This window comes from Aphelocoma coerulescens, chromosome 19, assembly GCF_041296385.1.
Source record: "Aphelocoma coerulescens isolate FSJ_1873_10779 chromosome 19, UR_Acoe_1.0, whole genome shotgun sequence".
In the NCBI taxonomy this organism is placed as follows: Eukaryota; Metazoa; Chordata; class Aves; order Passeriformes; family Corvidae; genus Aphelocoma; species Aphelocoma coerulescens.
The window spans coordinates 1,355,027-1,380,868 of NC_091032.1; the positions used below are offsets into that span (position 1 = coordinate 1,355,027).

The following is a 25,842-nucleotide window of genomic DNA, read 5'->3' on the forward strand; positions in this document are numbered from 1 at the left end:
TAGCTGCAGGTTTTCATAGCTGTTCAACATCTTCATATTCTTACCTACACAATGCAAGTGCATACACAGACTGCAGAGTGCTGTGGATTCCCTGGTAATTTCAGTTTCTAACACAAGCTATTGACTCCTGAAGTATGAGCAGGGAAGAGCAGCAACCATTCCTGACTCACTGAAAAACTTCAGGAGCAACGCAAGATTGTTCAGTGATGAGAACAGTGAAAATACTACAAAGGGAAGGAAACCTTCCCAGAGCCCATGTGCAATGGAAATACAGTTACAGTACGAATGGGAAACTGCCCATGGCCTTCACCCTTGAAGTCTCAGAGCTTCAAAAGTAATTAAGACAGGACTTCCATCCCTTAACCTTCGGTGCAGTGAGGCAGTGTCTGATAACACAACATCCCCTGAGAGGCTGTGCCTGCCTGGGCAGCTCGGACACATCCAGGTGCCACCCTTCAGCCATGAGGGCTGTGAAGGAAGAGTGATGGGAGCCTGGGCAGCCACACTGGGTAAAGCATCCTAGGGACAGGAGAAATCCACCTGCACTCTCTCCTGCCCCTGAACATTAATAGGAGGAATGGGATACACATGCCCAGCTTCTCCAGACTTCAAAAAATTCCCACTTGATACAGTTGTGTCCTCAGCCATAAGTAAATAAATAAAAGCCACCTTGTTCACCCTTCCAAGCTACAAAGCTGTAGTTATTGTCCAGGATTGGCTGTCCTTGCTCCAACACATCCCAGACACTCTGCTGGGACTCTGCCTTTAGCTTTTCATCCTTACACCAACTCAGAAATGAGGCTTCTGCTCAAGGCTGTGTGTGTTACTTTACCAAGGCACTGGCCATGGCACAGAAGTGCCCAGCTGAGAGCCAACCCTTCCTCTCAGAGCTCTGCTCTGTGCCCTTCACCCCCAGTCCAGGCTGCCCAAGCACTGACCTTGACTTTCTGTTGGTGATGGTAAATCTGCCAGGCGATGTGAACGTGCATAGCACACCACTTGCCAGGTTTCTGGAAAAACAAAACATGGGAATCAGTAACTTCCAAAAACCTGTGATGCTTTGTCCTGTTTCTAGAAGAAAACAGACCCTGAGCCTGGTCTGGTTTGGTCTGGGGGATCCCCACACCAAGACACCTGAAAGCAAAGGGTCTCCCTTCAGTGCCTTCCCTCTCCATCCTCCTGGAAAATCGAGAATGAAAAGACTTTGTCCCTCACTAGGGAATTTATCCAGCTATCCATGAACGCTCCAGTCTGACACACTCCTGTAATCCTCTGAAGCCACTGGCTGAGTGCAGCTTGTGCTGCTGAAAGCTGTGAAGCTGTGTCCCAGTCAGCAGCAGCCCTGCACAGCTGGACTGTTCACAGGTGCACACTCAGGTCATTTCCACAAATGCAAGCATTGGCATTTCCACCAAAAGATGAAAATCAAAGTGGTTTAAAACATCACTCTGGTTTTCAAAATTCATCTGACTCCCTCATGTAATTGCTGGTCTGTTCCTCCAAGACTTCAGCTCATAAATATACTGAAAACATTGGAGGTCACTCAATTCTGTTTGGGGGAGTTTTGCATCCTTCCTGTCACCCCAGAGTCACAGGGAGGAGAGAGGGAGGCAAGAACCAGAGTGCTTGTTAGGTCTCCTGGTTGAGTTTGTACTCCATTTCCAGCACAGCTGGAAACTTTGTCTGACCAAGACTCATTTGAGGATATACCTTCTCCAGTTTTGTTACTTAGGGGTCTGTGGTTACCTACACAAGTAATGACTCCTGCAGATTTAAGAATTATCCCAGAAACTCAAGAGTCTCCTTAATTTACTTGTGAATTAAATCTTCCACAAACTACGGCACACGGTCTGCCTTCTATTTCTAGGTGTGTATCAATTGATAATTAAATTATACAAACTAAACTATCTCACAGCAATATTCCCCTAAGCTCAAGCCCTTTGCTAATTTGCAAAAACTGGCTGTGCTAGTGATTTAATAAGTTCATTATATCGAACTCTAGACCTTTTTCTTGAATATGCTGAAAAACTAACAAAACCCCTTTTTGGATGACTGATAGACTGGATCTTTAGATCCTTATTTCTAAAATATTCTGTGTTCGAAGTGGATTGTCTGTCTACAGTGGACAGTGAGATACCTGGGTGGGATGTACCACACTGAGTAACACTGAAAACATGCAGTATAACAACAAAGCAAACTCCTCCAGAGTGCAGTGAAATAACAGGGAATCACTGCTAGGATCTCTAGGGTTTGCCTCAGGAAACCATGATGGATCACCAGTATTTAACCTCGAGTATTCATGTGAGGGGTTGCATGAGAAGAGGAAAACTTCCAACTTTGAAACTCTGCCTTGTCCTTGAGTGATCAGGAGCTGCAGGAGTGCCCATGCTCTCCCCAAACGCAGGGCAGGACAGCCCAGGTGACATTGGGCAGCTCTGATTTGGAATTATTCCGTGCTGCAACCCAGTGGGACTGAGCCGAGCTTGACAAACAGGAGCACAGGAAGATTTCTTACCCTCAACATGGGCCTGAACGGATCTGTCAACTGTGAAGAAGAAATGACAGCTTGGTTACACACCTGTCACTCAAACAATTTCTCTAATTAACAAATCTGTATTGCTTCATTAAGAGACGAAATTAAAATGTTAGAATTTTACTTTCAAATGAAGCCCTTTTGGATAATAATTAGTCCTGAGCCTCCATATCCGTGCTGTCCCCTCCCCCTGGCTGTGGCCTCTGAGTGGTGACGAGCAGCTCCAGCAGGCTCACACAGAGCTCTGGCCTCTGGCAGCAGCAGCAATTTGTTGATTTAATGCCACAGAAATGGCTGGTTAACTGCACTCATGGAAGCACAGACCTGTCCTTTGGGCAAACTCCTGCTCTCATCTTTCAGAGCTCCTCAGCTCATGGCAGGGCTGGAGAATGGACAGGGCTCGATCCCCTGGATGGGCTGGGATGGCTGGAGTGGGGTGTCAGTCATGCCCTGCACACCAGCAGTGTGCCCATCCACCAGCCAGGGCATCAGCCTTGTGTCTCACTGCTGCCTGAGGTCTTCTGACATAAATGGGCTTTGCCTAAATTCTTTTCACACTGAAACAGATGTTGGTAAACAGGGCCAACATAAAAACCCAATTTTCTCATTTTTATTTTTGATGTGGCCTGTTGGTGCTTTTTTTTGGAGTAGATTATTTTCTTATTCCCCTTTTTTGCTCATATTTCATCAATAAATGCTGGGAAATAATTCAATTTATTGGGTACTGCTCATTCGTTTTGGATTTTCGGTTTTGAAATGCAATACTAAAGGAGATTTATAGGTGCAGAAGGTACTTAGCAGGCGCAGTGATGGCGTAATGCATCATCTTGAAATAATCGAAACTCACTCCAAGTTGAAAGGGAACATAAAGCTAAATGACTTCCTGATGGGAGGCTCTGGTTATCTGTGCACTTAGACAAACAAACAGAAATGTGGTTCCTTTTGGTATTAAGCTCAGCCTCAGCTCCAGCACTGAGCAACCCAAAGCACTGCAGCCTGGCACAACGCAAAGACAACAGCTCTGCAAGCTCAGCCATGCCCCAACATGGAATTTTAGGGAGAGCTCCTCAGTGCTTCTGTCTGAGAGTTCTGCTAGAAATACTCCTGTGTGGAGTTCCTCATGGCAAACAATGGCCATGAATTCAAACACACCAACAACCCACGGGCAGAGAGACAAAGTGCTGAGGCAATAAATGCTGTTCACATCCGTGGGAACTCAGAAACCCAGAGGCACCAAGTGATCAATAAAGTGCATCCGTATTTCACTGGGGCAATCAATGCTACAGTAACCCAGGGAATAGCTGCCATTACCCACATTAAAAACAATTACAGAGTACAAACACAAATCTTGGGAGGTTTGTACATTTTCTGTGTTGAACTGGACTTTTATGCCTTTACCCCTGGGCCTCGGAGGAGAGAGCTGCCAGCAAGGACAGAGCTCTGCCATTGCACAGGGGCTGTTTTAAATGTTCCCACAGAACTTCTGCAGCCCTCACTGATGGAACAGCTCAGACAGCTTTGGTTTTAGGGCATTAATTTGGACATACTGAGGATGGCAGCTTTAGCATTCAAGGTTTTCAGGAGGAACAGATTTACATGAGAAAAAAAAAAAAAAATTTTACAGACCCGTGGATCTTTCTGTAGAAGGGTGTGTGGGACCGTTCCAGGTCTGGCTGCAACATCAATAGGATTGGAAGTCTGGAAATTCCACAAGGAAAGACAACACTAATGAGCTGCACAGCAGTAACAATGCCTACAAGCAACAGAATGTCCAAATAATAGTTCTTTATCATTACATTGCCTAAGCAACGGAGATAAACTTTTTATAAAGGAAAGAAGAACCATTATAACCCACTCAGTAATATGGGTATTATCATCTCCATACCCACACTTCGATTGGCCACCAACTTCCCATTACTTTAATCAAAACCACTGAGGGACCAGTGACTGTTTAAACTGGAAAATCTTCTAATGTGAAAAACCTGATTAGGAACACATTTATGACACAGCAGCAAAAGCAGCATTTGGAGGGCCCAGCCCCTGCTCTGCTGATTATCACTGATGCTCTCAGCACACAGAGCATCACTGCACAAGGACCTCAACTCCATCCACAGGGACTGCCACAAAATGGACATCAGAAAAAGTAACATCCAGTTGGAAAAAATGGAAGCCCTTCCAATTATTAGAATGTAAACAGTTGGTTAATAAAATGCAGCTTTGTGGGAAACAAAACCCCCAACAAAAACCCCCAACCCTGACACATTTAGACAGAGCTTGTTCCTGTGTAAAAATGAAGAAAATAGAAATCAGCTCCAGCATAACTAACAATTAAGTAAGAGAGTTGTTAACAGTCTGATTACCATACAGACAACGAATCCCACTAATGAACTGCAATTTACATAGTCAGTCATTAGAGTGGATGGGCCAATTTAAGGAAGGTGTCTCCTCTGCAGAAATTCCAGTCCTGATTTCAGTCTTACATTGCAAAGTCTACAGACTGACTTCCTCCCACTGATAAATAAAGAGTAACTCCATGAAAACGAAAGAAAAAAAGCCCTGAACTCGCCCCATTTCTGTCTCCCAGCTATCACCCATGAGGAGAGACAAATCAGTGCTCTGCACTGTGCTGGAGCTGGGAGGTAATTATGGAAATGAGTAAACAATAATGAACACCATTTCTTAAAATCCTGATTATTACATGACCTTTCATTAATGCACACCATCTCAGAACTAATTATATTGCTTCTGAAGTTAACTGTGCCATTATATAAATAATTAAAAAAAAAAAAAAAAGTTTGTAGATGTATCTGAACCTCATGAGAAATAACTTCTCTTTGCAGTACATTTGGAAAAAGGCAAATGTTCCCTGTGGAATTAAGCTGTAGGTCAGACCACAGCTGCTCCAGGATGTGAACCACATGCTAACCCCACCCCTTGTCCTGGCTCCCAGGCTGTCCCAGGTAATTCCTGCCTTACCTTGGGCTGGAAAGCTCCTTGCAGTGAGCCAAAGGGGCCGGTGGGAGGGATCATGGGAGGAATACCTGATACAGCTGGAGGATAGGAGTGAAACAGCTGCAACAGAAAGAGAACAACTTCAACACTGGGGCACCACGAGCACAGGCAGCTGGGCAGGACACAGAGAGCATTCCTGCATAATAGTAGGAAAATGTTACATGGAGAAAACTGAGAAGCATTGAAGTGATCTCATTGCAACGATGTTAGTTAAAGCAGTCGATGGGATGTTCACAGATGTCATGAGGTTTAGAGCTTAAAAGCAGTTCCAAAATCAGACAGCCAGCAACCTGTCCCTGCCTTGGGCCAGCAGAGCGTGAGGGAGACGTTTTCTCCTCAATTATTAATTTTTAAATTGGAGTGAGGTTTTAAATGGTTTCAGTCTGTGAGTCGTTTCAAGAGAAAAGGCAGAATCCTGAGCTGAATGAGACTCAGAAATCTCCTGTTTAAGTGGGAAAAAAAAACCCCTTACGAGTTCTAGGATATTGTATCATTAAAACTCCATTAGTACGTTGGGATTTTAATAGTATCTGTAGGAAATGAGGAAAATATGCACAATTCTTACTTCATTAGCCTGTCTGAGAGGATATCCTGCCACATCTAATATTAGCAGACAGACAATCTGATTTGGTAAAGATTAGTATTTAAACAAAATGTTAAGGCAGAACCTCCCAGAAATGTAGAGGACTTCTCTATAACGAGAGACTGCTCAGCACAGATGTGCCCATCTCCCCTGACCTCCCTGACCCCAGTGCTCTGTCCTAAGAGAATTTGGGAAAAAACCACGAGAGGCTGCTCTGTGCTAATGCAGACAAGCACAAGGGAAACAAGCAGGTAAATTAGACAGATAAATTGATCCCTGGGAGGGTGGGCAGGCCCTGGCACAGGGTGCCCAGAGCAGCTGTGGCTGCCCCTGGATCCCTGGCAGTGTCCAAGGCCAGGCTGGACACTGGGGCTGGGAGCAGCCTGGGACAGTGGGAGGTGTCCCTGCCCATGGCAGGGGTGGAAGAGATGGTTTTTAACATCCCTTCCAACCCAACCCACTCTGTGGTTCTATGATAAACCACGACATCCTCATCTGCCCTTGGCTCTGTGCTCTGCCTGTGAACCTTTGGCTCCTGCTGAAACAGAAAATTCGCCCAATTCCATGACAATGCTGCTATCACACACCAAACTGCTTCCTGGTAGGAGTCAGGGATTCAAAGCATCACACTCCAAACCCATTCTCTCACCATGAAACCTCTGGATCTAGGAGGGGATGCATCTAGGAGGGGATGGCTGCCAGCTCCACTGGAATTGCCACCCAAAAACCTACCAGGGGCTCTCTGGCTGAGACCAATTCCCCTCTGACGATGGCTGAGCAAAGTCCAACTACTGTGTGCTACTTTTAAGATCAAAATAAATGAGTTAATGGCCAATTGAACAGAAGCAGGACTGGGCAAAGTCAAAGACTGGACGTGAGGGGTGGGAAAACATTGAGCAAATCCCATCCCAGGTAAATCAGTACCACAAAGTTGTGATGGATTTGGTTATGCCAGGCATACACGTGTGCTTTTCTTTATCATTTTTCCTTCCACTATCTTGCAAGGTCATTTATCCATATTATATTTACTGAGAGCTGAGAAAACATTTCAGAGGTATCACAAGATTTTCTCAGTTAAAAACCATGGTATTGAGCCTCTGTTCATGTTGCTACTGTTGTTTTAATTGTATTTAATTTGGACCTGCTCCATCCAGTGGTGCAGAAAACATTTTGAGACTAGTTGATACTGAACTGTAGGCATCTGAGAAACCATTAAGAGACATTTGTCCTCATTTACAATAACTTTTAATGAGTAAAATGTGCTTTAAATTCTCCAGTGTCTTCAGTCTTTAATTCTCTGTGTAATGGACTAATTCTAAGTGATGGAAAAAGATGTAATACTTCGTATTCTATTGGCTATGACTAATAATAAGGAATTCTTTGCTCAGAGTTTTATAACAAATGGAAAGTTAATTAAATGTGACCTTTCCTCAAGGTCAGACTTATTAATAAAATATAAACAGTGTATCTCCATGATTAATTTGTATCAGTTAAATTCCTCCAGCTTTCAGAATGCACCTTTCATAGTGCTTCCTTTTTCCCCAGTATTCCTTCTCCTTTGAGCAGCAGATTTCCCTTCTAGCTCTCCCTGGGGAACCACGCAGTGACCACAGCTTCCCTTGGCCAGGTGTATGTGATGCTAAACTAGACCTGGCACCAGCTGTAGGTAAAAGCAAAGCCTCACTGTGCTAAAAAAGAAGAAATAACACTGATTTAAAACTCAGCATTAGCTTCTATGTGAGCTACACTCCCTGTTCCAAAGTAGATGGATTTTAAGTCTCAAACAGACCTTGTTCTCCTACAAAGTTCACCTACACTTACTGCCAACATTTTTTAAGGTATCTGAGTTCCTGGTGTGGATCTGTACTGGAAGCTGTCGTCCCGAGGAACAGCTCTGTGGAGGTGCCACAGTCTGACAGTATTTGTATTTCTCCTGCCCTGTGGGTGTGCCCCCAGCCCAGTTCAGGGTCTGCTCTGTGCACCTGCAGCTGCTCCAGGCAGCTCCTGTTCCCTGTGCCCTGACAACTCCCAGGGGTGGGACCAGGGAGACACTGGGCTGGGCTGGGCTGGCCTGGCTGGGGTCACGGACACTTTGCTGCCCCAGTGCAGACACCATGGGCACTCCCTGGGATCAGCTGCTGAGTGTCCCACAGTGACCATGGGGCAGCCCTTTCCCAAGGACAAACCCTTCCCCAGGGAAGGCAGAGGGACCAGATCCGTGCCCTGGGCCCCAGCACGGCTCCCTGGCTAAGGGAGCACAGCACGGAGCTTTCCTGACCCTAAAGGGGGTGAGGCCGTGACCTCTGCAATCCAGGTAACTCCCCCATTTCTAAGAGATTATTTGAATTTCAACAGCAGATACAGCTGGACACTTCAGCAACACTTCCTATCCTACATTGCCACCTTCTGTGCTTGATTTGTCTAAAATCCGTGTACCATCTCCCAATTCTGCGTTCCTGCTGGGATCCACAGGCCACACTGATGACAATGTCTCTCCTGAACCCATGTGAAGCCCAGCACATCAGAGAGCAAGGTCCCACTGGTGCAGGGGAGCAGCAGTGCCCTTTGGAGTGGCAGTGGGAATGTCTGCCCAGTGCTCCTGGAGCTCTGAGCCTGCAACGCTTTCTGGTCCCAGCTGCTCACACGAGGTGTCAGACAGGGACAGGACTGCTCAGCTGCAGGACAGGCTGTGAGCTGGGGTGCTGTTTAATCCAGACACCATCGTCTTAACCAGTTTTTTTTGCCCAGTTCCACTTCTAAGCAAAACCAACACATAAAGCCAAATGCTCTGCAGATTTCTGAGTGCTGATGCAGTACTCCTTCTCTCATCAAAATATTGCTCTTGGATTAAGGAACTCTTGCCAGACACCTGCCTCTGCCAATAGGATGAAGAAAATACAACCCAGAGTTCAGCAGCGAATGAATCAGTGGATTCAAACCCTTAGGAGCAGAAGCTTTACTTTTAACTGGAATTTTAAAAATCAGTCCAGGTACTTGATAAGTAACGTTTTTGGTAGCTTAGGTAAACACATCTAGTGCATAGCTGGATTCATGTTGCTGTCATCAAACAGAGCTTTCAAAACAAGCCCAGTGGATCAGACGAGCCTTTGAAATCTGAGTAAGAAGACAGGTTTTCAGATTTTATCAAACAAAATAAGATAGATTGGGAAAACGATTAGATTATCTATCCCTGAAGGATTTGTATGATAGTCTGTCAGTTCATTTCAAGTTTCTTAGCAAAAATATCAGCCCAAGGGTTTGTGGCACAACTGAAACACTGTGATGGAATCACTGCCCTCTCCTGCTTCATGGAACAGTCAGCTCCTCTGTCTCATCTGTTCACATCAAACCTGGCTCCAAATGGTGTGTGAGCAAGAGATCTTTTGACTGGAAAAGCTGATACTGCATCTTTATCAGAAACAAGCACCACGAATGCAAGCCTTCAAAAGCCAAAGCAACCAAGGACGATAATGGTAAATCCTGGAGTGATGATCAGGGAGAGATTTGACACTGTGCCATTGACTGAGTGGTGATCCCAACCCACTACAGAAAAGCAGTGAAGTCAGTTGGAAACAGCAATAAAACTCACACTGTGACGGTAGAAGGGGTCAACTTTTGTAGGATATTTGTCAAACTGCAAAGGGATCAAAGCACAAACTAGTTACTTTATATTTCCTTGTGTTACTTCTGTTGGCAAAATAAAGGACAACTTCTCTATTACTTGGTAACCAACAGAGAGGAAAAAATATGCAGAAAATTAGTTTCCTATGAAACTGTTTGGGATTTTTCTTTCTTCAAAGTAAATCAAGGTCTTTTTGAGACAGGACAAAGGAGGAGGCCCCAGAGTGCACACTCCAAGCAGGACTGGCCAGAGCCTCGTCCCTCAGTCCTGTGCTGCCACTAGAACCTCTCACATGGGGACAGAGGGACAAGCCCTGCCTCTCCTGCCCAGACACCCCTGGGCAGCACAGGAGCCCTTCCCCACAGCGTGGCAAATTCTCTGCAATACTTTGGTAATAAAGAATAGAGTTGTGCTCTACTTATCCTCACATTTCTGCCTGGGGTACGCACCATGGGCGGTGCTGGCGTCGGCATGATGGCAGTGGGAGGGATGGCGTGGGGGAAGGGCGTGAAGGTGTGCTGGTGGGTGTGTTGGTGTGTGTGCTGGTGCTGGTGCTGGTGCTGGTGGAACTCTGTCCTCAGGTAGGGCGGGGGGCCCAGCGAGGCCCCGCGGTCGGCGCTCTGCGAGGCCAGGAACCGCGTGTTCAGCTCCTGGCGCAGGAGGTCTTGTTCTGAAACACACAACCACAGAGCCACAGCATTAACGGCCTTGGGAGAGAGCCTCGAGATCATCGCATCCAACCTGACCTGACACCACCTTGTCACCCAGACCACAGCACTCAGTGCCACATCCAGTCTTTTCTTAAACACCTCTAGGGACGGTGACTCCACCACCTCTCTAGGCAGCCCCTTCCAAAGCCCAATCTCTCTTTCTTTGAAGAATGTTTTTCTAATGGCCAACCGAAACTTCCCCTGGTGAAGCTCAAGGCTGTTCCCTCTCCTCCTGTCCCTGTTCCCTGGCAGCAGAGCTCGACCCCCCCGGCTGCCCCCTCCTGTCAGGGACTTGTGCAGAGCCACAAGGTCCCCCCTGAGCCTCCTTTGCTCCAGGCTGAGCCCCCTTCCCAGCTCCCTCAGCTGTTCCTCAACAGATTTGTGTTCCAGGCCCTTCACCAGCCTTGTTGTCCTTTCTGGACATGCTCCAGCATCTCAACATCCTTCCTACACTGGGCGGTCCAGAACTGGACACAGCACTCGAGGTGCAGCCTCACCAGTGCTGAGTACAGGGGAAAACAAACAATAAAACAATCCCTCTGAGCTCTGGGGCTTTTCCAGGCCTTGTGCCACTTCCTTTGCTGTCTGTGGTAGCAACGCTTCATTTAAAACTTCCTGGTGATAAATCCTGACACAGAACAGGGTAAGAAAGCTCCCTCAGGTTTTCCCTCAGATCCCAAAGGCCAGAGACATTACAAAGTCTGCATTTCCCCTCTCAGAAAGCCTGTTTTCACATTCCTCTGAGCATTTATGGACAGGGACACAATCCTAAACAGGTGAGGGTGTACAAGCAAGCTGGAGTGAGCAAACAAGTGGCTGCTGCTCACATGAGTACCCTGGTGCATGGACACACACACTGATAATCCTCCATTTTCTTCCCCTCAGTGACCTGGTGGGGCCCTGGCACAGGGTGCCCAGAGCAGCTGTGGCTGCCCCTGGATCCCTGGCAGTGCCCAAGGCCAGGTTGGACATTGGGGCTTGGAGCAGCCTGGGACAGTGGAAGGTGTCCCTGCCCATGGCAGGGGTGGCACTGGATGAGCTTTGAGGTCCCTTCCAACCCAAACCTTGTGAACACACCTGAGCTCAGCACTGCTGTGAGCACAGTCAGCACAGACTCTCCCTGCAGCCAGGGAAGCTTTGCAGGACACAGACCACAAGTGCATGAAAACCTTTGCTATTGGGGTCACAGACTCTGTGTAGGCACATTGTGAACTCTGCTGGGTTTTTACTGTGGGTTGAACAAAACAGACCTGGGAAAACCACGGCCTTCCAAGAGCAGTCGCTCTCAGGGCAGAGGGAATGTCCCTGTGTATGTCTAGGCAATTTTTTGGCTTTGCTGTCACTTTGTTCAGCAGTGAGCACAGCCTCTCCCCACCAACAGCCCTCACCAAAAGGCCCAAACCCCAGCCACTGTGACTAAACCCACCCACACCGCACGGGCAGTGCCAGCCCTCGCGGCTCTTACCTGAGTAAGTGCTACCAGCTGGGTGTCCTGGAACCTGCAGCGTCCCTGACGTCAGCGGGGGTGGAGGGGGCAGAGCCGTGGGAGGGGCAAACATATTGGGGTGGTGGGGGTGTGCGGGGGGCTGCAGGGCGGGCGGGAAGCTGTGCAGGGGGCTGTGGCTGGCCAGGGACAGCGGGAACGGCGACGCCGACGGGTGGTGCGAGATGTGCGGGGGAGGCGCCTGGGTCTTGGCCGGGGTGCTGCTCCTGCTGCTGCTGTTAACGAGAGGAGAAGCCATCAGGGGTCATGGGGAGAGAGAAAAGCTCCAGCACACACACATACACAACCCCAGCAGCCCCTCACATCAAACACAGCGCGGGTGTAACTCGTGTTACAAATGCGAGCTACCGTTTCCAGTCCTACCACTGGGATACCCCTTACTCCAAACACCTGAGCTGCCCCTGCTCTGGTACCTGTGACTTCCTGTGCTCCCTGCACACCTGAGCTGCCCCTGCACACCTGAGCTGCCCCTGCTCTGGTACCTGTGACTTCCTGCGCTCCCTGCACACCTGAGCTGCCCCTGCTCTGGTACCTGTGACTTCCTGCGCTCCCTGCACACCTGAGCTGCCCCTGCTCTGGTACCTGTGACTTCCTGCGCTCCCTGCACACCTGAGCTGCCCCTGCTCTGGTATCTTTTACTCCTGTGGTCCCTGCATACCTGAGCCGTGTTCTCCCTTGCTGCAAGAGGTTGGTATTGTCCCACAACAGCACAGGGGTGACACACAAAGGAGTAATCAGCCCTGTGCATTCATTACTTAATTATCAGGTCCTTTCTACATGACTGCTCCCGGTTCACATTTTCAGGCAAATGAAGCTCAAAATCACTGCATTAATAGAAGTTCAGGTTTTTGTTGGTTTTTTTTTTGCTATGAATTACTGAGATGAAAGACTGCAGAAAATGTGAAATGAAGTTGAGAAGGCAACAACAGATTTGTGCTTATTGTACAGGTAATGCCTCTCTCTACCCTCAGAATAAAATGAGATGAGTCAGCAAAAGAAGTATTTGTGATTACACTGGTGGCAATTTTTTCAGGTTTCATTTCCTACTAATGAGTATTTAAAATACATTCATGGAAGGCTTAATTCTCCTTGTCTTTAATTCAAGTAATGACACGCTTCTATTGCAGTGATCTTTAAAGACAAGCAATACCAGCTTGGTTAAAAATAAATCCAGGTCTTAAACACCTCCCAGTCTTTCGTCAAACCATGAAGCAACCACAGTGCTGCTTCCCTAGGTCCTGAAGGCCACATCTGCCTGCTGGGAACTCAGAGTAGGGGAAGCCTGAGGTCCCTGACTCAGAGGGACATCATGAGTTCCTGGGCACACGGTGTTCAATCTCACTGCTCATCTTCGTTATCCCCATATGAAAGGTGAGGCTGATCTCACTGTGGCCAGGTGAGAGAAAAACATGGAAGCCTGCAAGGTGTCAGCAGAGCAGGAAAACATGGAGCTGTGAGGTGCCTGGTGTGTGACTGCTGGGCTGTCACCAGCTGGACCTTGCTCAAGGGGCTCCTGGGCTCCTTGCCCTGGGCCATGGCAGCGCTTGGAGAAATCAGATATTTACAGGGATGGGAGGGAAAACCAGTCAGCCTTCAGAGAGCAGCCCAACCTGCAGGAACTGGGCTTCTCTTCCCCTGATCTATACTGTGTAAAATCCCCTCCAAAACCCAAGTACGGCAGGCAAGAAAATCTAAAGCAAATGAACATAAAATACCCAGAGTTTATGGGATTGCTGGGTCACAGAGAGAGTGATCCTGGCTCACCTCAGGGGAGGAATTGAGGTTAAATGCACCAACTGCCCTTCATTTCCCAGGGATGGGCTGGGCTGCGCTGTCACTCCTCTCCTTTATCCAACTCCCCCCCAGGCTCAGTCCAGCATCCCAGACCCCTCTCCATGCACCTACCTTAAGCTGTTGAGGCTCAAGCTGCTGCTGTTGTAGGCGGAGAGCGGCTGCGAGAGGCTCTGGGGATGGGGCTGCACCGCGGGCAGGGCCGGGTGTGCCGGGGGCAGCGGCGACTGCGGCCGCGGCGGGTGCTGGCCAGCGGGGGCCTGGCCGGCCGGGGGCTGGCCGGAGGGCTGGCCGGCAGGCGGGCGACCGGGCTCCTCGGGGGCCGGGGGCAGCGGCACGGCCGGGGCGGGCGGTGGGGCCGGGGCCTCCGGGCGTGGGGCGAGCACGGGGCTGGGGCAGCGGCCCTCGGGCGGCTCCAGCGGCGGCGGCGTCACCTGAGGACGGGGGTCTTTAGGCACCACAGGCTCAAGTATTGGGTCTTTGCTGCTGTCCTGGCTCTTCTCTTGGCTCCTTTCTAGTCCTGATATTTTGGGGACAGCTGGGCCCCTAGCACCAGGGTCGTCATTGTCAGCAAGTGCGCCAACTCCCAACTCCTTATCTGCAACAACAACAGAGAGAAGATGGTTAAACGTGAGGCAGATGGGCAAACCCAGAGCCACTGCTGGGCTGCTCACACTCCGCAAAGTTCCATCTTGTTTCCATCAAGAACTGTCCAGGTCAACGTGAAACTGAATCGAATCCATCTGCCCCAGTAACTCTCCTCAAAATAAACCACGTGGCAGAGAAGAGAGACTGTTCAGCACTGCTGTTCTCCAGCGTTGTTACTCATCACCACTCCCTGACTGAGAGAACAAAGGAGGGAACTGACCCACTGAGGGAGCAAATGCCACGTGTGCTCTGTGCCTTCTCACAGAATGCTTAAGGTTGGAGGAAAAGATCCTTAAGATCACCAAGTTCAATCCACCACCGTGTTCACCACTAAATCATATCCTCAGGTACCACATCCACATGTTTTTTAAATGTTTCCAGCGCTGTTGACTGCACCACTGCCCCGGGCAGCTGTGCCAGGGACTGACCTCCCTTCCCATGGGGAAATTCCTGCTGATGCCCACCCTGAGCCTCCCCTGGCCCAGCCTGAGGCCGTTCCCTCTCCTCCTGTCCCTGTTCCCTGGCAGCAGAGCCCGACCCCCCCGGCTGCCCCCTCCTGTCAGGGACTTGTGCAGAGCCACAAGGTCCCCCCTGAGCCTCCTTTGCTCCAGCCTGAGCCCCTTTCCCAGCTCCCTCAGCTGCTCCAGCCCCTTCCCCATGACACAAGATCTAAACTTTAAAACACATCCTAGAAGGAACCCTGGCTTTTTTTTGTTTGGCTGGTCATGGAATTACTTACTTCTATTTCCCAACTCTTTAATAATAATGAATGTTATTATAATTTTAACATTTGTACATTGGAGTTTTGCTCACTGGGGTTCTACAGCAATTTCCCAATTGGAACTGCTCCCCAAACCTTCTGCCAGTGTGGATCTGCTCCATGGCACCCCTTGCAACAAATCCAGGGGAACGCTGCTGAACCCAGACTGGAAAGGTGCTGCCTTGCAGGTGGGGGATCAGAAGCACCTTTTAGGGCTGCATTGTACAGCAACTTGGAACAGCTGGACTTACACCTGCAGCAACTACAGAAACACAGCCTGAGGGAAACACACGAGGTTTGAAGGGGCTTGGGACAAGTTTAGGATTAAAAAAGTGTCCAGTGTTCTAAATAACCCTAAGAGAAAGAAAACTTTACTCCTCCTTCTGCCAGTTTTCATTACTAAATGAATAATGAAACAATATCCATTCAGAGAAAATTGTTGACAGCTCCAGTGTGCAAACCCTGAAGTAAAGGAGTGAAATTCAGAGGATGGGGAGTGAACTGAAGTCTTCAGCCCATGGCCTGGGCACACGTATTTGCCAACCACCACATCCCTGGGGACAGCCTGGCCTCCATGTGTCACTAACATGGCATCATTTGGTTTTAACTTCATTGACAGATCAGAAATAAACCACACCAGGTACCCTCTCAGTAAGTATTTTACAGGCCCTGTGCAAGGGTGAGCGGCCTGGTAACGCTGGGGATTTTCAAAGGTTGTAGACAGGAGATGGGGAGAAAGGGGATAAAGTGAGACAAAAGGGAGGTGAAGAGGAAAAAAAGGAAGCAAGAAAGAGGGGGGAAAGTAAACAGGTTTATTTGATGAGGACCTACTTTAATCACTTCTGGAGTACTTGGCACAGAGGCTCCTGCACCACCTTGGATTGGAAGATTATGGGGGCAAGAGAGGGACTGCAGAGGGATAAAAACAATTACTCGGCCATATGCCCAAGGTTTATCTCACTGCAATAAACTGCAGGTTCCAAGTAAAGAAAACTTTGCTCGCATTAACTCTTTGGATCAATCCTGTTTGATCAAACATTATTAGAAGTTAGACAAGAGTGTGATCCACACATGTGTTCAGGCAGGTCCCCAAGGAGGAGAGAAATGAGCAACAGTTTGTTCAGGAAGAGGTGGATCTATGTTCCCAGTCCTTACGGATGTAGGAGTTACAAGGTTTTGGGTTTGTTGGGTTCTTTTACACAATGGCTTTGAGGACTCAAGCTTGTCACTAGAAATCCCCCACTACATGGCTCTAGCAGGTGGTCTGGAAATCCTGCAGAGGTGATACTTCCAAACCTCCAGGGAACACCTTGCACTCAGTGCATTCATTAAATCCTTTCCTTTGGTATTTTTAGCCTCTCTCATGTGTCACATTTATTCAACACAGCTCAGTGCTGGGGATCCACTCCTCCTCCCTGGGAGAAAAGGGCTGGGAATGCCACTGTCTCCTGGGATTTTCTGCTGCTGCTCACATGCCCACTGCGCAGCCCCCAAGTACCATCCCTGTGAGTCTGCACTTCCAAGATGCTGCATGCAGTAAAATAAATGTTATTCCCCAAGTCTCCCACCAGCCGTGCCCCTGGGTTTTCCTCTCCCAGTCTGGCACCAGTGCACCCACACCGTGCCCCAGCCCGGTGCCAGCTGTGCAGGGGTCTCAGCACACAGCCCTGCCTGGCAGATGATGGGGATGGTGTGTAAATCAGAACCAATTCTCCATCCCACTGTATCTATTTGGGGAGTTGAAATCCCCCCTCAGTGATAAACGCCACCAATCACAGGTTTCACAAGGAGGGCTCCAGTCTCCATCAACAGCACTTCAAGGTCACACAGACAAGATTGCTCTTTTCCTACCCTGATTGACTGGCTCAGTGCAGGAACTCTGGGGAAAAAAGCCCTTAATGTCACCATGACACACACAACCCAACTTTGTGAGATTGTTTATCATCAGAGGAATTAATCTCCACCCAACAGCTAAGTGCACCAAGCTAACTTTATTTGCTGGCTGTCTCCACACTCTGCTTTGGATAAAGCGGAATTACTGCACTGGGATTCAGGAGAGCAGTGACTGTGATGTAAATTCCATACTGACACAGGCTCCCCTTTTTCCACTGGGTTGATACTGCATCCACCAACAGCCACTCCTTCACTGAAAAAGGAATAAAGACAGAATTTGATGCTGAGGACTGAACATTGGCATTTCCCAGACAGGAAATGCAGCTTCCATTGTCTTCCATTCCTGTGCCCTTTGATGTGTCTTAAATTCCCCTGTTTTTCACTCAAGCACACGAACTCAAGACAGGACTCCAGTCCCCTCCATGACCCTGCTGTGTATGTGACCACCGCCGGGTTGGCTCCATCACAGCAGGGAGCAGCCAATGCCACCCTGGGGACACCTGTAGGTAACCCAGGTGACCCAGAGAGACTCTGCAGCTGGGAGAGCCAGCAAACACTTCCCTCTGGAGACATGGATTTGTATCATCAATACAGGTAATTGCAGCTTTCCATCACTGTCTCTCTCCCTAATGTGCAAACCACTAAAATTTGACCTGAACTCTGCATTTTGGCTCCATTGTCCCATCTGGGTGGTCCCAAAGAGTTGAAGGATGGCCAGGGGTGGCCAGCTGGGAACACCACATCCACAGGACGATGCCCAGCTGTTCTCCACTGACAAAAAGGCCCTGTTGGAATTTGCCAGATGTGACATTCCCAGAAATTCATCAACGCAGAACCCTCACATTGTGCTGGCCAAGAGCTGTTTGCAGATGGGTTCACCATGTCTGGGAGCACCAAGGAGCACAGGAGGTGCCAAGAGCCAGCACAGGGTGTGCCATGGCCACCCCCAGCCCGGCCAGTCCTGAGTGTCCTGGGCATCCCTGACCTGAGGTCCCTGGGGAATGAAATCCCCTCAGGGACATCCCTGCATGGGGATGTCAAACTTACAGCGGCCAAACTTTTTTCCTAAACATAAAATCATCCAACTTTTCCATGTCCAGGTGTGGAACAGCCAGGTCTGGAGTGTCATACAGAAATTAGGCTGCATCATATCCTGTCACTGCTCCTTTTGTCTGTGTTTGGATTCAGCATCTCCACGCCTGACCTCAGGCAACTTCAGAGATCAACTCAGAACCAGCACTAAATTTTCCACTTTCCTGAGAGGAAAGTTTAGGATTAAGCTCATAGTCCTTATTGCACAAGTGGGGAAATTACAGGAGTTTTCAGTGTTTTGCTGAGCATTCAGCCTACCAAAGAAATATTTTATAGCATCATTTAATTTAAAAATAGTTTTAATTTTCTTTCGCTACTTTGGTAAGTTGAACTACCAAAAACACTGTATCTGCCTAACTCAAATTTTCTCCAAACTTCTTAATGCAAGATAAAAAACCAGATCTTTCAAACCCATTTTCTCCAGCTCTACCATGGATAAGTGGGGAGTTGGTACAAACTGTCACAACCAATACAAACCCCCCAGGAGTCATGGAATGCAGGACAGATCTAGCCCAAAGACCAGCAGCTCTTTCCAAGCACTCTACAAGGCTTGAAATAATTAATCAGATTTAAGCCCTGATTGTCCATTTCATATTGATGAGACGTTGGTCAGTGCAGTACCAGGACAGGGAGAGGCAGGTGCCAGGAGCTGTTACTGCCAGGAGGGAGGAGGCTGTGGGTGCAGCAGCCAACACGCATCAAACAGGCCCCAGAGCAGCTCAGCTGCTGTACTGGATACACATAATTTGCTAAAAACAATTTCTCATTTTTAGCACACAGTCATCTTTCATCCTAATTTCCAAGGACACTAACAAAGCATTTGATTATGCAAATGAAGAGCATGCCTTCGAAAGCGCAGCTCCTCGCGGCTCTGTCATCTGCTGATAGCAATTACTCCACAGTGAGCAGGTATTTAGCACAAGTGAACAGCAAGGCTGGTGACACACTTTGTACTTAATTATAAAACACGGAAGAAAATCATTCAGGACAAAAGATTTTGCTACCTCCTGTTAAAAATGTTTATCCTCTGCACTGAAAGGGATTTAATTGTCAACAATGAAGTTGCAGATCAATGAAAAGAAGCACTTAGGGGGATTGCACAAGATGTTGACAATTCTTCAGTCATTGAGCTGCTTCTGGCCCTGATTTGAGAGTGCAGAATCCTCCAATACTGCACACAAAACAATTTATTTCATTCAGCTGTTAAGCAGAACACACTCCATAAATGTAACTCCTACAGCTGGACACTGGGAGCATTTGGCAGCACTTAATTTAATTTTTTTTTAAAAAGCACCTCTTGATTTAGTACAAAGGAATGGGGTAAAGTTTTCTTGAGGGAAGTGAAGAAGGGAATATCCAAACACCCCTCTCTGTCAGGAATCCTGACACTTTACTAAGAAGGAAGGAGCTGCAGACAGGTGTAACACCCTCACAGACCCTGCAAGAACTCAATCCTGCTTCAACACACACAGCCAAAGGTTTATTTCCAATAAAATCTCTTGACTTCCTAACCCACCCAGCTGGGAATCAATAAATGACATCATTAACTACACAGCCCCAAAGTGTTCCAGAGCCAGATCCTGAGGGACGACTGAAGGGGCTCCCAAATGGGCTGGAAAACTTCCCAGGTGGGAAGTGATGCTGACAAAGTCACTGGGGAATATTCTTTACTGATAATGGGCTTGTGATCAGAGTTTCACCTTCCTGCTTCAATTCTGCATTTTAATCAAAGACATCTAGGTCTTGTCATGACAACAGCTCTAACACACACCCAGATGCACAGAAGCACAGGAAGCCTCTGTGAGGCCAGGCTGTGCTTCCCACCCCTCCTGCACCAGCTTCTCCCAAACTGGTGCACAAACCTTGGAGCCAGGGTACAAAACCCACCTGCCCAACCCTGAGCTCTGCTCCTGGTCTCTGCTCAAAGACTGGCTTACACCCAAACACCTGGGATTTTCTGCCAAGATTCTCTGGAATTGTGTCAAAAACCAGGGGTTTGTTATTGTACCTAAATCTCAAGAGTTATAGAATCCCAGAATGGGTTGTGTGGGAAGGGATCCTAAAGCCCACCCAGTGCCACCCCTGCCAGGGGCAGGGACACCTCCCACTGTCCCAGGCTGCTCCAAGCCCCAATGTCCAGCCTGGCCTTGGACACTGCCAGGGATCCAGGGGCAGCCACAGCTGCTCTGGGCACCCTGTGCCAGGGCCTGCCCACTCTCCCAGGGAAGGATTTCTCCCCAAAATCCCATCCAGCCCTGCCCTCTGGCAGTGGGAAGCCATTCCCTGTGTCCTGTCCGTCCATCCCTTGTCCAAAGTCCCTCTCTGCCTTCCCCTCTCCTCTTTTGGCTGTTGTAGGAACACCCTGTGACCCCTCAGTGGGCAGAGAAGAAGGGTGGGAGAGCTTTTCCAACCTGCCCAGAGTATGTGAGGTGACAGGACAAGACAATAATCAATTAAAAACAGAAAACACAGAAAGGCTGGATGAGTTTCTCCCATTATCAACAGGAACATCACTTCAGCACAGGGTTAACCCCATCACAGGACAAGGGGATGAAAAATATCTTGAGTTTATCCATCACCCCCTCTTCCTGACTATTGATTTGCCTTGGCTACAGATCCACAATATTCCCCCAAATGCCCATGACATCTGCTCATCCCCCTTGTGTGTGACAGGATTACTTGAATGAGCTTGAACAAAACCAGCTTTCAAAAGCAGCTTGAAAAGTATAACCCTATGAACACTGATCGAATGTAACCTGACAGCTCAGTTTAATATACCAAGGACCAAAAAAGATGAATGTGATATGTTTATACAGCAAAATAACACATCTATTCCCCCTGAGAGGTGTCACACCCCCAGCCCACCAGCCACACAGCCCTGGCTCCTTTGTGGATTTGTTCTTTAGAGCCAAAGAATTTCTGATTTTAAAGGCATGATGCCAATATAAGCAGAGAGCTTAAAAACCCTTGCTAACACTGAGATGAAGCTCAGCACGACCATGAGAATTCCCATTTTTAATTACAACTATTTCAGCTCATTGGTGTCTACAAGGAAACTGCTGAGCTTCCACAGCCCAGCTCCCCCATCGGGGTCACTTTACCCTGTTCTCATGCTTGGCACTATTTTCTTGTGTTTCCAACGCTGCAGAGAAGAAGATGGATATTAGAGAATCAGAGTCATTGGGGATGGAAAAGCTCTCTAAGATCACTGAGTGCAGCACTGCCAAAGCCACCACTACCCCATGTCCCCACACGCCAGATCTCCACATCTTTTAACTCCCCCCACGGGTGGTGCCTCCACCACTGCCCTGGGCAGCTGTGCCAGGGCTTATCCAACCCTCTGCTCCAGCTGCCCAGGAAGGATTCTTCTGGTCTGGGTTGTAGCAATAAATGCAGAAATGACATTTCATTGTTTCTGGTCAACAAAGTGTCCCATTAAATGTGTTGGTTATACATGTCCAGTAACACCCAGCTCTATGCAAATTGTCTGCATTTCTTGGCACCTGAAAGCAAAATCCAAGCAAAGCTGCGAAGTCAGCATGAAGGTCCTTGTGAGCCACCTCTTCACTGCTGAGGCAGATGCTGCCTTCAGGGAAGCTCCACCTGAAGTGTTTCATCCCAGAGCTGTGGATCATCTGTGCACTGCCCACACAGATCACTAAAAAGACACTGTGAAAGTGCCTCTGCACATCACCACAAGCGCTGCTCACCTTCAGGACACCCTCACCAACTGACCTGTCCACAATGGAACCTGAGCAGCAGCTCAGGGTGGTTTTGTTACGAAGGAGAAGCTGTGGAGAGGCTGAGCACATCCTGAACACACCAGCAGGAATGAACCCTGGGCTCACAGCAGACACAGCACCTCCAGCTCAGTTCAGCCCAGTACCTCACTCATCATCTCAATATCCACAATAAATGGCGAGCAGTGGAGACCAGATTAAAGTCAGATGTGCCACACACTGGCCCTGGGATGTGGTTAATGAGCTGGCAGGACGCAGAACTGGCACAAGTGTCCCACACGCAGAGAGGACACCAATATTGGGGCACGACGTCTGAGGCTGAGGATGGCCCCAAATGTGGGGACTTTCTACCCAAACTGGAACCATTAGCCTGTGGATGATTCAAAAAAGCATTTGAAAAATGTCTGGTGCTCCTCACTTTAATTTTGATTCATGTTGTGCCTTGCTGCTGAGGCTAATTATCATCCAGCAATGGTGCATTCAAAGCCTCCAGCCTCACACGCAGGACTCTGTGGTGTCGCCTCCATGTGACACGGAACTGTAATTCTAAAAGGATTAAAAGTTTACTAGCACAGCCATGTAGAGTAGAAAATGAATTGTTCACTCTTCTCATCTCTGTTTGGAAATTAGATTATAGGCTCCAAGTGAGCTGAAATACAGAATGAGGCAAATCTTTGTGATTAGCTCACAGGTGGCCAGTGAGCCTTTCTGTGCCTCAAAGCCTGGCAGATTCCCATTAGCTGCAATAATAAAGAATGTGTACTTATCCCTCAGCCCAAACCCTGCCCTGTGCCAGCACGGCTACCTGCTGTGCTAATCCTCACAGCCAATATCATCATCCTCAATTGTGAGCTCTGAAGTTTGCTCAGCTGTCAGTTGGGATATTTGGGGTGTGTGACTCATCCCTGCCTGGCCCCGGGGCCCCTCAGCACTGGGAAGGAATTGGGGTGCTCACCCTGGCCAGCCCCACGCTGGCAGCAGCTGTTCTCCAGCACTGAGAGCAAAGGGTCTTTATACAGATAAACCATTTGCACCACTGACCACCAGCGTTTCAATAAACAAACACAGCTCTACATTCACGTTCTCTCTGCAGAAGGCACCGTGTGGGTGTCAGTACAGCCAAACCCACCACATTTTAGCAGAAATCAGGAATCAGGGCTCACAAGTGGTGCAGAACATCAGTGGTCCATCCCATCTGGGATTTGGTCCTCACTGCCCCCAGCTGCAGATACAGTGGGACAACGGGAGCCTCTCACTCAGCCACCACCCCCACACAAGGAAACCTCTCTGAGCCCTCCCAGTATGAGGCTGGTTCATAGAAGGAACCTTGAGGGCTCCTTCCTCTGGCAAACTGATATCCCACCTGGCAGAACTGTGATAACTTCTTTGTTATTTCTGTAAACATCTAATAATCCTCTGAGCCCTCCTAAGCTCTTTACCTTAACATTACCTTCCACCAGGGAGCTCTACAACTCAACTTACAATTTTCTTTTCTTCCTTTTATAGAATCACTGAACCATTAAAGTTGGAAAAGGCCTACAGAGATTATCAAGTCCAACCTTTGACCCCCATGCACACTAAACCACACCACAAAATGCTACATCATCTTGTTTTTTGAACCCACCACTTTCCTAGGCAGCCTGTGCCAGTGTTTAACCACTCCTTCAGTGAAGAAATTTTTTCCTAATATCCAACCTTCCCTGAAATGTGTTAGGCAGGGAGATGAGAACCCATCTCCTTATTCCCACACTAAAAATTCACCAGAATATTTCAAGTTAACTTCATAAAATTTATTTTACATCAAAAATTAAAAAAACGCTGTTGAACAGTGGTGCTGTGGACCAATGCTTGAGGCCCTCACCCTCAGCCCTGCCCTTCCCTGAGGTGGGGCTGCTTGATAAGCTGGTCTGGGGGAAAGAGCTGGAATTCAAAGTAACCGCTTCCCTCTCCATTTCCCCTTTTCTAAAAGCACCCTTTGCCTGACCTGGCAAAGCTTGCTTCCAACAGTCCTGCTGCTGGAAGAAATGCTTGGAGAGCCACCCCTGTCCCTCACCCTGAGCAGCAGCACCTGCGGCAGGTCCTAAACCACCACGGAGGCCCAGTGTCAGAGCCTCCCTCAAGTTGTGCACATATTTAACTGGATGTGAAGAGAGTCAGCTCCTGATTAGGCAGCAGCTGATTATTTGATTTGGGGATTAATGTGACACAGACACCAGGGCTCACAGGCACCAGCTGGAGCAGCAGCGCTGCCAGGGCTGTGACACTCGGGGCCTGGACCTGCTCGGGATCGTCCTGTCAGGCCATCACAAGTGCCATCAAACTTCCCTGCTGGCTGGTGCCACAGCCCCCGGCAGCCAGACTGGCTCACTGTGTGTCCTGAAGCCGGGGGTGGTGGTGACCACTCTCCTCAGGCCAGGACTGTACACCATGGCCAGAATCCCCCCATGGACCAGGCTGGAAGGGACCCCAGAGGGTCCCTGGTGCCACCTCCCTGCTCAGGCAGGGCCATGCCAGAGCACAGGGCACAGGATTGTGCCCAGAGGGCTCTGCAATATCCCCGCTGAGGGAGACTCCAGCCCCTCCCTGGGCAGCCTGTTCAGGGCTGGGCCCTGCCCAGGGCAGCAGTTCTGCCTCCTGTGCAGGGCAATTGCTGGGCTCAGGCCCTGCCCGGTGCTCTGGTGCCACTGCCGGGCCCCGGAGCAGAGCCTGGGCCCTGCCCTGAGCCCTCCCTGCAGCCAGGGACACCCAGGGCTGAGGGCCCCTCTCAGCTGGGGCTCCTCTCGAGCCTGAGCAGCCCCAGCTCCCTCAGCCTGTCCTGGGCACGGAGATGCTCAGGTTCCCATAGCTCTGCCCAGCGCCAGCAGAGCCTGTGCTCCAAACCTTTCCAGCAACGAATGAGCTGCCTGAATGCTGCAAACTGCACACTAAGAATTCCCATTTTGTCTGGATAACTGGTGTGGAGAGAAGAAGAAAATTCCACAGACATTCCACAGCCCCTCCTCTGGCTCAGTGCTCTGCAGAGGCAGCCTGGAATGCAATATCCCAACCTCTCCCACCTAGCACAGGTGACCTGTTGAGAAAGGAGGTTTTATTGCTCAACTTTCATTTTTACCTCAACAGCTGAGCACCTCACATTTTATTTCTTTTATTTTCCCCCTCTCTGTTGATCCTCTCCAAGGCCTTTTAGCAGGACACACATCCCTCCAAGAGAGCGCTACAGCATGTGCTGAGCTCCCAGGGCTCACCATGGTCACAGTGGGAGGGGTTTTGCAGAGTTGGGGCAAAGGGTTCTGTCCTCCCACAGTCCCACTGACAGCCTGACTCCCCTCTCAGTGCTAACCTCAGGGCTACAGCACTTTGGGTCACAGAATCATGGAATGGGTTAGGTTGGAAAGGACCTTAAAGCCCATCCAGTGCCACCCCTGCCATGGGCAGGGACACCTCCCACTGTCCCAGGCTGCTCCAAGCCCCAATGTCCAGCCTGGCCTTGGGCACTGCCAGGGATCCAGGGGCAGCCCCAGCTGCTCTGGGCACTCTGCCAGGGCCTGCCCACCCTCCCAGGGAACAATTCCTTCCCCATATCCCACCTAAAGCTACTCTCTTTTAACTTAAAAGTAGGGGAATAAAGGCCATTTCCATAACTGTTTTGGTTTCCAAGGAGCAGAGGCAGAAGGTGACGGCTCTGATCCAAATATTCTAAACTCTATGGGGCTGCAGGTGGCAGTGTCCAACAGAAAGTTCAATTCCTTATAAAGTATGAATAGCCCCCACCTGTGGCATGAAATATCCATCTTGGAGTGAGGGGAACCTTGACAAATAACATTCATTTAAGTTTAAGAAAAATACTTTAAAACTGGGTAAAAAACTCCAGATACTTTCAGTTTTATAGTATTTTCAATTCTTTTCACAAAGGGAGGTAAAACTAAACCCAAGCGTTTCCCGGGTGCTTGAAGA

General features: G+C 48.9%; 1 protein-coding gene across 2 annotated transcripts in view; it reads right to left on the reverse strand.

Annotated features, from left to right (window-relative positions):
• The window catches only part of AUTS2 (activator of transcription and developmental regulator AUTS2), a 767,594-nt gene that overhangs the window by 12,858 nt on the left and 728,894 nt on the right, over positions 1 to 25,842 (reverse strand). The window contains exons 7-14 of one of the 2 annotated variants that reach the window (XM_069033649.1): positions 13,870 to 14,353; positions 11,926 to 12,179; positions 10,200 to 10,420; positions 9,718 to 9,762; positions 5,510 to 5,605; positions 4,160 to 4,231; positions 2,516 to 2,545; positions 939 to 1,010 (exon numbers count right to left, since the gene is read on the reverse strand). In XM_069033649.1, the coding sequence (XP_068889750.1) occupies positions 939 to 1,010; positions 2,516 to 2,545; positions 4,160 to 4,231; positions 5,510 to 5,605; positions 9,718 to 9,762; positions 10,200 to 10,420; positions 11,926 to 12,179; positions 13,870 to 14,353 (1,274 nt within the window). Of the gene's footprint in view, positions 1 to 938; positions 1,011 to 2,515; positions 2,546 to 4,159; positions 4,232 to 5,509; positions 5,606 to 9,717; positions 9,763 to 10,178; positions 10,421 to 11,925; positions 12,180 to 13,869; positions 14,354 to 25,842 lie in introns of both variants that reach the window. The other variant, XM_069033648.1, reaches the window with a different exon arrangement.